Source organism: Podarcis melisellensis (genome assembly GCF_964234715.1).
Source record: "Podarcis melisellensis genome assembly, chromosome: 13".
Taxonomy (NCBI): Eukaryota; Metazoa; Chordata; class Lepidosauria; order Squamata; family Lacertidae; genus Podarcis; species Podarcis melisellensis.
Genome location: NC_138545.1, coordinates 26,433,150 through 26,447,977, shown reverse-complemented (window position 1 = coordinate 26,447,977; position 14,828 = coordinate 26,433,150). Strand labels below are relative to the sequence as shown.

General features: G+C 45.4%; 2 protein-coding genes across 2 annotated transcripts in view; both read left to right on the top strand.

Moving 5' to 3' along the window:
- LOC309354852 (vomeronasal type-2 receptor 26-like) overlaps positions 1 to 14,828 on the top strand; it is a gene marked incomplete at both ends in the record, with an annotated part of 356,212 nt that overhangs the window by 141,566 nt on the left and 199,818 nt on the right. The gene's annotated exons all lie outside the window — the stretch shown is intronic.
- Positions 2,521 to 3,372, top strand: LOC309356114 (olfactory receptor 6C4-like; the record flags this gene model as incomplete). The annotated part of the gene is made up of 1 exon (XM_081887293.1): positions 2,521 to 3,372. The coding sequence occupies one exon, from the start codon at positions 2,521 to 2,523 to the stop codon at positions 3,370 to 3,372; it is 852 nt and encodes a 283-aa protein (XP_081743419.1).

Genomic DNA, 14,828 nt, shown 5'->3' with positions numbered 1-14,828 from the left:
CTTTAATTGATACTTTCATTGTTTTATTAAATGTGTAAACTACTTTGAGGGTCTTTTTTATAAATAAATGATGCATAATATTTAATAACTAACTAAATAAATTGAGACTTCCCCTGACTGTTGAGATTCAGTTTGTTTCATTGAATCAGTTTGGTTTATATGAATAGAAGATCTTCCATTTTGTTATCTTTTAATAAATATAACCTTTCGACCATTTCATATCTTGAGTCTTCTTTCAGGATTTTGGGGACTAATTGTCCCTTATCTTGTACATTATTAGGTTTTCTGTGTTCTTTGCAAGATTCTGTTTCACAGATGACTCTGTTAACCTCGTAATAAAACAAGGATCCTGGGAGAGCTACATTTTGTCATTATAGAATATATTCCCTTGAGCAGAATATTTTTAAAATAGTTTATGAACTTAAAGTAAATGTCCCTAGAGTGTTGCTGTTCTAGTGGGGCTGAGACAGTAAATGCTGATTTCTTTTGCTTAAAAGCACAGGTTTTGACATCTTAATATTTGTACAACACAAGATGTGCTACACAGGACATCAAAACAGATACACATTGTCTGCATGCATAAATCCCTATATCAAGAGGACTGTGATATTGGATCACTCAAGGAGAAGGAAGAGACTTAGAATGCCTTCTTATATTCTCAATAAACAGATAACATGGATCAGTAAAATACTACTGAGAAATATCATCAAAAGGTAAATGTTTATTACTCTTAATTATGAATGAAGCTATCACTTTCCCAGTCTTGCTGGTTCTTCACATTCCTGCATCTGTTTGCATGCTTTATATGTGTGTCGTCAAAAACATCTGTAACCATTTTAGGGCATTTTTAGGTATTCATTTCTGACTGATATACACCTTACAAAAAGCAATTTTTATAACATTTTGAATGTTATTTTCACTTATACATGCATTTTCATTCCAAATATCCACATGTTGTACATGATATTTGGTTAGAGAACTGAATTACAAAATTGGAAGAAAATCAGATTTCAAAATTCAGCTGCATTTTGGTTTGCCTATTGTTTTTTAAAGTGTGAATTAGTTAGGCTTGCATTAAAATCCTAACTAAACCAAATTGTCCTCTCATTCCTAATTCCTCTACAAGGATGGGAAACCTGATACCCTTCCAGTGTTTCTCAACTACTACAGCTCATCATACTTGAGCATTGACTATGTTGTTTGAAGGTGATGGGAGTTGCAGTCCAACAGCATCTGGTCTGTCATAGCAGCCATAGCCTTTCAAATGCTTCTGGGCTACAGATCATAATATTCCTGGCCATTGGCCATGCTTGGTGGGGATGATGGGCATCTGGTGAACCACAGCTTTCCCAGCCTTAGTTAACAAGATTTCTTTCTTGACCTCTGTGTCTATGTTGCCATTTCTGTTTTTCTAGCTTTGCTTTTGCAGTGGGAGGTGGACAGTCAGCAAGGAGCTCATTTCAAATAAAGAACTGGACTTTAAAATATGGGTTGTGCCTAAAATATAGGCCTAATAGGAAATATTCTATTAAGGGGAATGCCTGTGATGAGCATTTGAAATAATGCAGTTTGAGGTTTATTTCTGATCTCTGTGCACACTTAGAGGAACTGAAGAACTTCACCACTTCAAAAGTTATCAATTGTTATTTTATTTCATTTTCTACTCCTATTTGTAATATTCATCGTGTTGATCATTGGTCCCAACCACTCCAAAAAAAGAAAAAAAGAAAACACATCAACAAAGGGATTAAAAGAGCAGGACGGATACCTGAAGAAAACTATAGGTTTGTTTGTTTTTTGTTTGTTTGTTAGGATGTGAATTACTTATATATCAATTTAGGATTTTAAAAAAGTTTTCTAAATGTTAGAATTGTAGAGGCATGGATTAATAGTGCAGGAAATAATGTTAGAGAATAGTACCTCATTTCGTTTCCAATTATAATTGGTTATTTTTTTGAACGAAATTTTCCTTTAATAAATGATAAAATAAATGTCTGAATATGAGGTAGGATGTGTTATTATTATTATTATTATTATTATTATTATTATTATTATTATTATCTGAATATGCATCATCATGATAGAAAAGAGAACAGCAAGATATGTTAGGTGAAATTCCTTTTGCTAATGTTTTCTCCACTACTAACTGATGATATAACATTTCAGAGTATCTATGGTGTAGCATAACAGCTAAATCAGTGCCCTGAACTGGTGAAAGATCGAACCAAGATGAACTGGTGAAAGATCGAGCCAAGACGAACTGTGGTCACTATATTCAATGACACTAATACACAAGCTCTACCACTTGTATACCAAACCTCTTGCACTAATGTGACAATGGACTCATCAATTATTTCTATTTTTTGTTATTCCTTTTTTGAATAGGATCTGACGTTTCTGGATTAGATGAAGTTGGAAAACCAGTCAGGGATTGAGGAATTCATCCTCCTGGGATTTGGGGAATTCTACGAAGTTCAGACACTTCTCTTCCTGACATTTCTAGCAATTTATGTTGTGATGATGGCTGGAAACACTCTCATTGTTGTCCTTATTGTTTTTGATCAGCATCTTCATACACCGATGTATTTCTTCCTGGGGAACCTCTCCTTCTTGGAGGCTTGCTATAGTTCCAATGTATTTCCACGGATGCTTTCGTCTCTCTCCACCGGAGATGGAAGACTTTCTGTCACCAGCTGTTTTATGCAGTGGTATCTCTGTGGTTCCTTGATTGCTGCAGAATGCTATTTACTTTGTGTGATGTCTTATGATAGGTATCTGGCAATCTGTAAACCACTGCATTATTTTACAACCATGAACACCTGGACTTGCATCCAATTAGCAGTTGCATCTTGGATCAATGGATTTATAGCTTTCCTGATATTACTCAGTCTGATGTTGCAGTTAACGTTTTGTGGCCCCAATGAAATTAATCATTACTTTTGTGACTACTTCCCACTCCTTAAGCTCTCTTGCAGTGACACCAGCTTGATGGAAATGTTGGGTTTCATTGTGGCTATTATATTCACACTCCCTCCTTTTCTTTTAACTTTAACATCATATGTATATATAATTGTTGCCATCTTGAAAATCCCTTCCACCACAGGGAGGCAAAAGGCCTTTTCCACCTGCTCCTCTCACTTGATTGTCGTTTCGATCTTTTATGGTTCACTAATGATTGTGTATATGCTACCAAAGGGGGAAGGCAACGGAGAGATGCAAAAATTTTCCTCTCTCTTGTATTTAGTTTTGCCCCCTCTGGCCAACCCATTTATATACAGCCTGAGAAACAAAGAAGTAAAAAATGCATTGAGAAATAATATTGGTAGCATTGTATCATGCAAAGCAATTGCTAAGAAGCTTGTGAATGTGTAAAAGAAGCTATATTCTACGTACTGTCATTTGTCTCCATAAGTGTTTACTGTCGAAGTGATAACAGTTGTGCTACGGCTGCTGTTGCTATATATACCGTCTTTTGGTTATCCCCATCCCGTCTTGCCTATAAGCCTCGCTTTTTTTCCAAATTCCGACCATGAAAAGTTACAGTGCAAGTTAAATTTGTGACCTTACAAAAATTGGCTTATACAATATCACTGCTGAAACAAACATATGGTAAAATGAAATGGGTGTGAGTGCCTGCAGAATTCAAAGGGAGCAGCCTATTTTTGGGTAATGTCTTTTTCTCTCTCTGCCCCTCCCCTTGAATTTTAAAGGTGCGACTTATATTTGGGTGCAGCTTATATTTGCCCCAGTATGGCAGTATGAGATCAGTTTTGTAAGAAAAATGAAATAAAGCAAATTACAGTGCACAATAATTTGTGAATATCTAGTGGAACAATAAGCTTCTCAACTCTCAGATAAGCAAATAAATGTGCGACTCTATCAAATGAATGTTCTGCAAAATTTCCAGGTTTCACTTGTAACATATTGACAGACATTCTGTTAGAATAGGGAGTTGTCTTTTATATCATTATGCAGGGAACCTCATGTCAGGAAAAGCTTTCTATACCTTAATTTTACCTTGCCAAAGGACTAGCAAATCTGTAGCCTAGATTAGCCACAATCACTGTTGGATCACAACTTCTGTGGTTTCACTAATGACATACTTACTGGACTTTGCCCTAGAGGTTTTGCACACTCCATTCAATTTCTAAACATAATATGACTGATTTGTTTAGTCGTTTAGTCGTGTCCGACTCTTCGTGACCCCATGGACCAGAGCACGCCAGGCACTCCTGTCTTCCACTGCCTCCCGCAGTTTGGTCAGGCTCATGTTCATAGCTTCAAGAAAACTGTCCAACCACCTCGCCCTCTGTCGTCCCCTTCTTCTTGTGCCCTCCATCTTTCCCAACATCAGGGTCTTTTCCAGGGAGTCTTCTCTTCTAATGAGGTGGCCAAAGTACTGGAGCCTCAACTTCACAATCTGTCCTTCCAGTGAGCACTCAGAGCTGATTTCCTTAAGAATGGATACGTTTGATCTTCTTGCAGTCCATGGGACTCTTAAGAGTCTCCTCCAGCACCAGAATTCAAAAGCATCAATTCTTCGGCGATCAGCCTTCTTTATGGTCCAGCTTTCACTTCCATACATCACTACTGGGAAAACCATAGCTTTTACTATACAGACCTTTGTTGGCAAGGTGATGTTTCTACTTTTTAATATGCTGTCTAGAATATGACTGATTATCAAGTGTCATATCTCAGGATAAAACCAGGATCTTGTATGTTTGTCTTCCCCATTGTGGAAGATAAGGCAAGCATTGATTTCAAGGATGTTATTTTGCAGTTGTCAAAACCAAATTTCTCAAAGGGCACATCTCAAACATCACCTATTTATACTTTTTCTGCTGACTTAAGTGGATATAATGTGCAATAGAAGCTAAACGTTAAGTAATTATCTCATTTTTTATAAGCATTTTGTGTAAATTACTTTTTTTTGGCTACCTAATATGAGTTCTTTTTTAAAAAAAATTATCCAAAAGTTGGGTTTTTTAATGGATAGGTGTTTGAGGAAAGATTAATATAATGGTACCTCAGGTTAAGAACTTAATTCGGTCTGGAGGTCTGTTCTTAACCTGAAATTGTTCTTAACCTGAGGTACCACTTTAGCTAATGGGGCCTCCCGCTGCCGCCGCACTGCCACGTATGATTTCTGTGCTCATCCTGAAGCAAAGTTCTTAATCCGAGGTACTATTTCTGGGTTAGCGGAGACTGTAACCTGAAGCGTCTGTAACCTGAGGTACCACTGTCAGTGTTTTGATGTTAAGAAAACCTGTCATAAAGTCTATCATATTTGTGAAACCTGTTAGTTTTGATACATAACTTATATTTCAAGTAAAAAATTGTAATGTTTTTTTTCATTTTTTTGTAAATAATTACCATTCTGATACAATTTATGCTTTGTTTACAAACAAAACTGCTTTACATATGTAGACATGCATAACTACTGATAGTGAAAGAGGCAATGATATCAGATGACTTCAGGAGAAGCAAAGGACCTTATAATATTTTCTTCTGTTCACAATAAGCAGGGAATCCATGAGATATTTCAATAAAATTGTTTCTGTTCCCTACACAGTCCTTCCCTCCATAGCTAACCCTCTTATATACAGTTTGAGAAACAAGGATGTAAAGGAAGTCCTGGAAAGGCTACTACAAAAGTCTTGGAAGGGCATTTGTGAATCAGGATTGGCAATCTACTTCATGTTTATAAATAAAACTGAATGCATGCAAAAAATAAAAATTATGAGTGAATTTTTTAAAATTATGTGGTTATACAATGTCCTCTGTAGCACGTCTTGTATTGATATATAGCAAACACGAAAAATAGTACAATGCCACATTGTAAATATCTCAATCAAGGCTGGTATACAGGAAGGATAAAGAACCTGTGGCTTTCTTGGTGATGTTGGACTCCAATTCCCATAATCCAAAACCATTGACCATGCCAATGGGGCTGCTCCGAGTTGAAGTCCATCAACATCTGGAAGCCACAGGTTCCCCATCCCTGGTTTGCAGGATGTCCAATATACAAATTCCTATTCCTTTCCCTGTACAAAATTTGATTTTAAATTTCAATCCATTTCTTTCTTTCTTTTTTATCTTCAATTTTTGTTTTTCCCTTCGTAATACCCATGTAGTTTGAACAAAATGGCAGAGAAGTTGAAACTCTTCCAACCTTAAACTTTTTAAGTACTACTCAAAAGTACTTTTTGAATTACTTTTTAAAGTATTTAAAGTATTTAAGTACACCTATACTCAAAATACATGGTGGGGTCATTATAGAATCTTACAAAATCCCACTGAAACAGAGTGTTTCAGAATGAAATTAGTGTACCAATTCAGCTGGGAATCCCCAATCAAATGGTGAGAAATGAAATAGTGTACCCACATTATGTGAATTGGTCCAAAGGACGATCTTCAGGGGTTTCCTTTAATAATGCAACGTTCCCATGTTGTTTCAGTCTAAGTTCATTTTGTTTGCCTGAATTCTCACTGGAATTCATAACTAATAATTGGCAATCTCTCTGCATCCACTGCCAATAAATTATTACAAGGCAACCTATTTTCCCCAAGAATAAATAACAGTCAAGGGGAGGCTTCCTCTTGTTGATGAAACGAGAAATGTGAAACCATCAGATGCTGAAATTACACAAGGAACTAAGAAAATGTAGGCTAAGTGAGCCAAACATCATGAATATTGGAAAAAGAATGGAAAAGGTACAGCTTTCTTCCAGGACCAACAAATAATAGAAATTGGACCTTCCGTAAACTTCCACTTCCTCATTCATCTAGCACAGAGGTACTTAACACATTCTTTTGTTCACACTCCATGTAAAAATATCTATGAATATTATGTGATATCATCACATATTAGAAAATATTAGGAACAATTGTGTTCTTCTAATACCAAATACTGGTGGCCCTGTGCCTATCAGTTTCAAAATAAGGTCACAGTAAACGGAAGCTAGTCCTTTCATACTTCTAAGAGCTACCATATGTATGCTCAGTTTTCTAAGATGTCTGGAATACTGAGGGTGTTATTGGGAGGTGGAATGGGGCTATTGGTCTGCTTGAGCACTAACACAATATCATGGCTTAGAGTTGGGGTAGGTAGGTTCATAATAAAGTTATACACCATGCATAGTTCACTATACAGGGTTCTTTCTGGAAGGAGGAAAAGGAACGTTGATTTCCTCTTCCAGTATTCAAAAACTTCTTCCTTTGTTATACAACAATAAATCTTTTAAACTTTCAGGTTTCCAAAGAGAGAGTACTGGAAACTTGTGGTCTTTGTAATGTCTGTTTAGTTCATATTTGCCAGAGTTGCGGAACCCATGGGCCTCCAGATCATATTGTACTCCAACTCCCATCATTCCAAGTCTGCATGGCAAAGCATCAGGGAGAGGGGGGTAGCAGCACCTGAAGGGCCGTAGGTTTCCCAGCTCTGATATATACAACCAGAGCCAACTCCCTTACCTTTCCTACTCACCTGGTACCTTCATTACATAGCTTTAGGTGCTAGGTGAAAACAATTTTTAAAATCCATGGCCTTTTAAAGTGGGGGCGTGGGGCAAGCGTCGTTGTTTTCTTTGTTATTCTGTTATGTATTTTCTTGTTTTATACTGTAAAATACCTTCTGACCCTCTGATGAAGGGAGGTATATACATGTAATTAATTAATGAACAATGCATGGCCTCCCTCCAAATCTCAAATATCAGAGCCTTATTTGGTTGGAGAACTGAATTACAAAATTGAAGTAGTTATTTTGAAGTTTAGCTGCATTTTGGTTTGCATATTGTTTTTTAAAGTGTGAATTATTTCGGCTTGCATTAAAATACTAACTGCACCAAATTTCTCTCTCATTCCTAATTCCTTTACAAGGATGGGAAACCTGAAGTCCTCCCAATGTTTCTCTACTACAGCCCATAATGCTTGAACATTGACTATATTGTTTGAGGGGGATGGGAGTTTCAGTCCAACAGCATCTGGTGTGTCCCAGCATCCACAGCCTTTCAAATGCTTCTGGGCTACAGATCCCAATATTCCTGCCCATTGACCATGCTTGGTGGGGATGATGGGCATCTGGTGAACCACAGATTTCCCAGCCCTAGTTAACAAGATTTCTTTCTTGATATCTGTGCCTATGTTACCATTGCCTTCTTTCTGGCATTGCTTCTGTGGTTAGAGGTGGGCAGCAAGAAGCTCATTTCAAACAAAGGCCTGGGCTTTAAATATGGGGTGCACTTAATGTCATGTGACAAAGGTATTTGAGAGCAGAAGCAATAAAGAGAGCAGTAAAGGAGTCTAGAAATGTTGTGAAATGCTGAAAAGCTGCAGAATCCCTCTGTATACTGAATCACTATGACTCATGTGAGGATGACTCATTCTCTGTTTAAGTACAGTGGTACGTCAGGTTCCAGATGCTTCAGGTTACAGACTCTGCTAACCCAGAAATAGTACCTCGGGTTAAGAACTTTGCTTCAGGATGAGAACAGAAATCGGGCTCCGGCAGTGCGGTGGCAGCAGGAGGCCTCATTAGCTAAAGTGGTGCTTCAGGTTAAGAACAGTTTCAGGTTAAGAACAGACCTCCGGAACGAATTAAGTCCTTAACCCGAGGTACCACTGTATCTGTATAGCGTGTTCTCATAAGAGAGAGCACGTGTTGCGGATGGGGCCGGACAAAACCACATGTTAGTACCCGGGCCATGGATGGCAATGGGCCTGAGCAGATTGGATGAAGCTGTCTCTAGGGTAAATTTGATGTTGCCAATTTAGGGGTGGGATTAATGGCTATATATAAGCAGGGTCCACAGCTTTCTCTTTCTCTTTTGCTGTGGACATCGGATCTCTCAGCACCGTGTGCCTTCAGCGAAGAGTCTGTTTGTATATTCCAGTGATTTTCCTTTACCTCTCCCCCTTTTCATTCTCTTTTTCTCATCCCTTGAAGATCCCTTCTTTTAATTTAATCTAAGTGTCAGCCCCTCTGGTCCCAGGTGGGCCTACGGCCCGGCTCTCGGCCGAACCAGTGCCCCTGGGCCAGGTGGGGGGTCACCTTCCTTTCCTCCCTCTGCCCCCCCGCCCTCTAATTTGCCTCCGTCCCGGCCTCGCGGGCCGCTGCTGGGCCGGGTGTCCGTCCAGCCGCGCCCCCCCTTCTCGGGTGGTCCCCGCGGTCCCCCCTCCCCCTTTTTTTTTTTGGCTCCGGGAGGCCTAGTCGGCCCGTCCGGGACCGGTTTCCCCCCTACTCACCCGTGGGTGGGCTCGCGGGTGCGGCGGTGCTGCTGCGGGGCCTGTTGGCCTTCTCCCTCCGCCGAGCCCGGCGGGCCTTGGGGGCCTCGCGGGGCCTGGGGCTTTCGTGTGCGGCGCGCGGCCGCTACGGGCGGCGGGCCGCGCTCCGCCGGGCGTTGCGGCCTGTGGGGTGGGCCGGCGGGCGCCGCGTCGCGGGCTGGTCGGCCGGCTGCGGCCTGCCCCGCCGGCTGCCCCCGTGAGGCGCGTTAGGCCTCGAGGCCTTTTCGGTTTCCCGGTCCGGTACGCGGCGCGTGGCCGCCGGGTCGGCTGGCCGCGCCGCGCGGGGTGTCGCGCCGGCGGGCGCGGGCCTGCGGGCGCCGCGGCTCGCCGCGGCCTGGTCGGCCTGGCTGCGGCCTGCTCCCTCCGCTTTGCGGGCCCCTCCTGAGCCGGGCGAGGCCCTGATTTCGCGGGCGCTGGGGGCGTGAGCCAGCGGCCCGGGACTGCGGCGGCTTGGTGGGCCTGGCGATAGGCTATTCTTCACCTTTCGGCCTTGGGGGCTCTGGGCGCCCCGGGGGGTTGCTGCCAGGGCTTGTGGTGACGCCCTGGTTCGGGTGACCTCCCCGGGCTGTTAGTTTTTTCCTGGCAATTTGGCGGGAGCGCCATCTTGCCTCCTTCCCAGTACATTGAGCAGGGCGGCCTCTGGTGGCCTCAAAGTGTACTGCGGGGAAAAGATTTTCCTTACTGGGTGGCGGCCTCTAGTGGTGATTGCTGTATCGCCTGCCACATTGCTTGATACCTGGCTTTTGGATTGGGCCTAGCTGGCTGAAGTGCTGCCACGCCATTGGGAATAGTAGCCTGTTGGGTTGTTTGCTACTACCTCGTGCTTGATCCATCTGTTTATTTATTTATTTAATTTTCTTTCTTTGTTCTTTAGTGCCTATCATTGTTTCAATAATAATTTGATTTGGTTATTCTCATTCTAATTTAATTTCTTTACTTTAACTTATTTCTTTTATCTGTAGTAGGGATGGCCCCAAAGAAGGCGTCAATGAAGTCTGGTCCGGCCTGTTCTGCAAAGCGGCCTATTAAGGGCCCATCTCAGGCCTTACGTTCTCCTGAACCTGGCCAGTCGGTGAAACGCCTTCAAGCCATGGTTTCTACTTTAGCTGATGATCCGGTGGCCATAGCAAGGATGGAGGCGGAGCTGGATAGTTTGATGCACCGCCGTTCGACCCCGTCTACATCTTCGGCCATGCCAGCTCCCCCTGCAGACGTTTTGTTTCCACCGCCATCATCCAGTGATGAAGAGGGAGAGCCATTGCCACCCAGTGGCTACTTACCTGGCGCGCCACAGGCTGGGCCCACGTTTCCGACTGCGTCGCAGGTTGCTGTGACGCGGGGTCGGGCTCCTTCCCGGGCCGGGGCCAGGGGGAGGGCACCAGCACGGGGTCCTTCTGTCCGGGGCTTAACTGCGCAGCCCCCAGTTGTGGGGAGTTCGCTCCCGGGTCATTCACAGGTTGTGTCTTTCCAGTCACTTCCAGCTACCCCGCAGCCGGGCGATGCATCGGAGTCGTCGGTTGAGGACAGCCTCCCCCTTCCTCCAAAGACGTCTTCGGGTGGGCATCGCCGCCGCAAGAGGAGCTCCAGGAGACGTGCCAAGAGGAGACGCAGAGACACCTCATCCTCTTCGTCAGGTGCGTCGTCCCAGAGTTCCAGTAGCGATGAGGAGGCGCCCCTTAGGTTATACTGGGGTTTTGGGGAAACCTCGGGGCTTCCTAAATGGGTTTGGGAGCGAAGGGCGAATTCCCATAGGGCCAGATATGGGGCTGTGCAAGACTGCCTTGAGGGGGCCCTGGTGCCAGACGTGAAAGTCTCCACCAATTCGGCCAGGGACATTATCCCGGGGGCTCACCTCTCTACTAAATTGCGTTCCAGGATTTTGGATGGCCGCTATGTTGATATATTCAGCCTAGCCCCTCAGTTGGAAGGCCAGGAGCCCCTGGACAGGGGCCTGCCTGCTCCAAAGAAGCGGACGTTCACAGCAAAAGCTGATAGGACTTTTGAGCGATGGCTGGATAGCTTCCAGGTTTTCGCTGGAGTGGTGGCTGCGGCTTATCCCAGGAGGTCTTTGCACCTATGGGTGTATCTTTCTATTGTCCGTTCTGCCTTTACAATGGCTGGAGAAACTGCTGCGCTTGCTTATGACCAGAATTTTAGGCGTAGGGCGGCCAAGATCCCCACGGCTCGCTGGGATCGGAAAGACTTGGATGTTTGGACCACTTACGTGGCCCCCCCGCATTGATAAGAAGGTCCCTGATGCGCCGAAGTTCAAGGCTGCCCCGGCAAAGTTAGGCCGTAAGCCGTTCTGCTGGGATTTCAATAAGGGTGCGTGTCCACGGCAATCCTGTAAATACGCACATGCATGCGAGAAGTGTTCGGGGAACCATTCCGCATCCGTGTGTCAGGGTGCTCGCCGCCCCTTTCGAAAAGGTGGGGGCTCTCAGCAGCCCCCAAAAGCCGCTTCCCAACCCCCTGCCGCGGGGGCAGCCAAGTAGCACACTCTCCTCCTTAGCTTTCACCCCAGTGAAGCTGCAACCCTTATTATCATTGTTGGAGTCATACCCTGACGCCAAATCGGCATCTTACTTGCGTGATGGTTTTTCTTTAGGTTTCAGAATCCCAGTGGTCTCTACCCCGGTTGCTAAGAGTCCGGCAAACCAAAAGTCGATTAGGGACATGCCAGAGGTGGCGCGTAAGAAAATTGGCAAAGAACTAGCGTTAGGTCGCATGGCCGGTCCTTTTGCCGCCCCCCCCTTTCCTAATTTGCACATTTCACCATTGGGTATAGTCCCCAAAAAAGCCCCGGGGGAATTCCGCCTAATTCATAATCTTTCACACCCTAGAGGCACGTCAGTAAATGACGTCATTCCCCCGGAGCTTTGTTCAGTAAAGTATGCTTCTCTTGATCATGCGATCAAGATGATTCGGAAATTCGGGCCGGGCGCTTTACTGGCAAAATGTGACATTGAATCAGCATTTCGGCTGCTTCCAATTCACCCTGACGACTTTTGGCTGCTGGGATTTCACTTTGAAGGAGGATTTTACTTCGATAAGGCTATGCCCATGGGCTGCTCAGTTGCTTGTGCGGCTTTTGAGTGTTTCAGTTCATTTTTGGAGTGGGCCTTGCGTGAAAGGACCGGATTGGGCGGTGTCACGCATTACCTCGATGATTTTTTGGTCGCCTCAGCAGGCGATACTGGGGACTGCGTGGCGCTATTGCAGGCATTTGCTTCCTTAACGGAAGATCTGGGTGTCCCTTTAGCGGCAGAAAAGACCGAGGGTCCTGCCACTCGGCTGACTTACCTGGGTATCTTGTTAGATACTGTGGCTCAAACCTCCAGCTTGCCGCCTGATAAACTAATCACTTTGAGAAAGGTTATCGAGGAAATGATTCCCTTAAGAAAGGTTTCCTTGCGGCAACTTCAGTCGTTGCTGGGCCATTTGAATTTCGCTTGCAGAGTGGTCTCCCCGGGGCGACCATTCTGCTCCCGCTTGGCCAGACTCACATCAGGTTTGAGAGCCCCGCATCACAGGGTGCGCCTCCCTGCTCAGGTGAGGGCTGACCTGGTTATTTGGTTGGAATTCTTGGAGGAATTCAACGGGGTGTCCTTGTGGCAGGACACTTTGAACCTCCACAACGACTTTCAGGTGCACTCTGATGCTGCTGGGTCCTTGGGGTTTGGCTTGTACTGGGAAGGTAGGTGGTGCGCCGAGCGGTGGCCTCCCACTTGGCAGGGGCAGGCTATAACTCGGGACCTAACCTTTCTTGAGTTTTTTCCCATTGTAGTGGCAGTGCACTTGTGGGTCGAGCATTTCAGGGATCATCGAGTTTGTTTCTGGACCGATAACCAGGCGGTGGTGAATGTGCTGGCCAAGCAGTCTTCGCGATCCCCTAGGGTATCCGCCCTTCTTCGGGCCTTTGTCTTGCACTGTTTGCGTTTTAATATTGTGTTTTCTGCCCGTTTTGTTCCGGGAATTTCTAATGAGATTGCTGATGCTCTGTCCCGTTTTCAGATGGAGCGATTCAGGTCCCTGGTGCCACTGGCTCGAGACCGTCCGGAAATTTTCCCGGATCATCTCTGGAACCTTGGCAGGACTTAGTTTTACAGGGAGTAGCTGCATCTGTTGCGCCCTCTACTTTGAGGTCTTATGAGAAGGCTTGGGCGGATTTTTTGGCATTTCTGGGGCAATCCGTAGGGGAAGTTACTACCTCCCATTCCACCTCTCAGGTGCTCCGGTATCTGGCATATCTGTTCCAGATGCGGCGGGCGGCTAGGACCTTACGTTTGCACTCCGCAGCGATCTCTTTCTTTAATAAGGCTTACTTTAACAAGGATCCCTGTGGGAAGTTTGTGGTGCGTAGGGCCCTGAAGGGTTGGGGGCGGCTCACCCCTTCCAGGCCCATTCCCAGGCGGCCCATTACAATTGAAGTGCTCAAGCAGATGCGGTCTAAGCTTCGGAGCATCTGTTGGTCTAAATTTGAGGCTCGGCTATTTTCAGCAGCCTTTTCGCTAGCCTTTTTCGGGGCCTTGAGGGTCGGGGAGGTGGTCCTTGAGCCCAAACGGGATGGGGGTTCAAGGGGTTTGTTGCTGCAGGACGTGAGTGTGTCTGCATCGGTCCTGCAGGTCAATGTTAGGAACTCGAAGACGGACCAACTAGGTAGGGGCACTTTTCTTACGCTCCCGTCATCGGGTGATAGTGGCCCTTGCCCGGTGAGAGACCTCACGAAGTACTTAGCGCTATGTCCGAGTGGCGGGGGGGCCCTGTTCGTTCATGAAAATGGCCGCCCCTTGGTGCGTCACCAGTTTGCAGGTGTTTTGCGTAAAGCTGTGGCGGCCTGTGGCCTGCCGGCTGCTGAGTTTGCACCTCACTCTTTTAGGATTGGGGCTGCTACAACCGCCGCCCATTGGGGTTTATCAGTCAAGAGGATAAAGGACCTGGGGCGGTGGAGATCTGACGCGTTCAAAGTTTACGTGCGGAAATAATGTGTTGTTGTACTTACATGTTCTGTGTTTCAACCCTAGGTCAGGCTGCTATCCGTATCTGGATAGTAGGGCACAGTATTGTGCACTGGGCTGCGGACAGAGCTCGCCAGTCTGGACTGGGAGAAGGTCTGGGATTCCCGCAGCAAGTACAGGTGTCCTGGTTCTCCAGAAGGGGGATGCTGTGGAGGGAGCTTTTACCTCTTATTCGAAGGCGCGTCCTCCAGTGTGGTCCTCCTTCAGCAATCGTGGTACAGCTAGGGGAGAACGATATGGTTTCTTCATCCTGCTATGGGTTGCGAACCACTATTTTGCGGGACATTGGGGAGCTTTCGGCATTGGTGCCGTCAGCTAAGTTGATTTGGTCACAGCTACTTCAACGCCGCATTTGGCGAGGTAGCCCTTGCCCAGCTGCCACCGAGCGTGTGAGGAAGCGCATTAATTCCGCGGCAAGCAAGTTGGTGGTAAAGCTGGGCGGGTGCGTGATCCCTCACCCTCTTATTTCATTTAAGGCGGTTGACTTTTATAGGGATGACGGAGTTCATCTCTCACCAGTTGGGAATG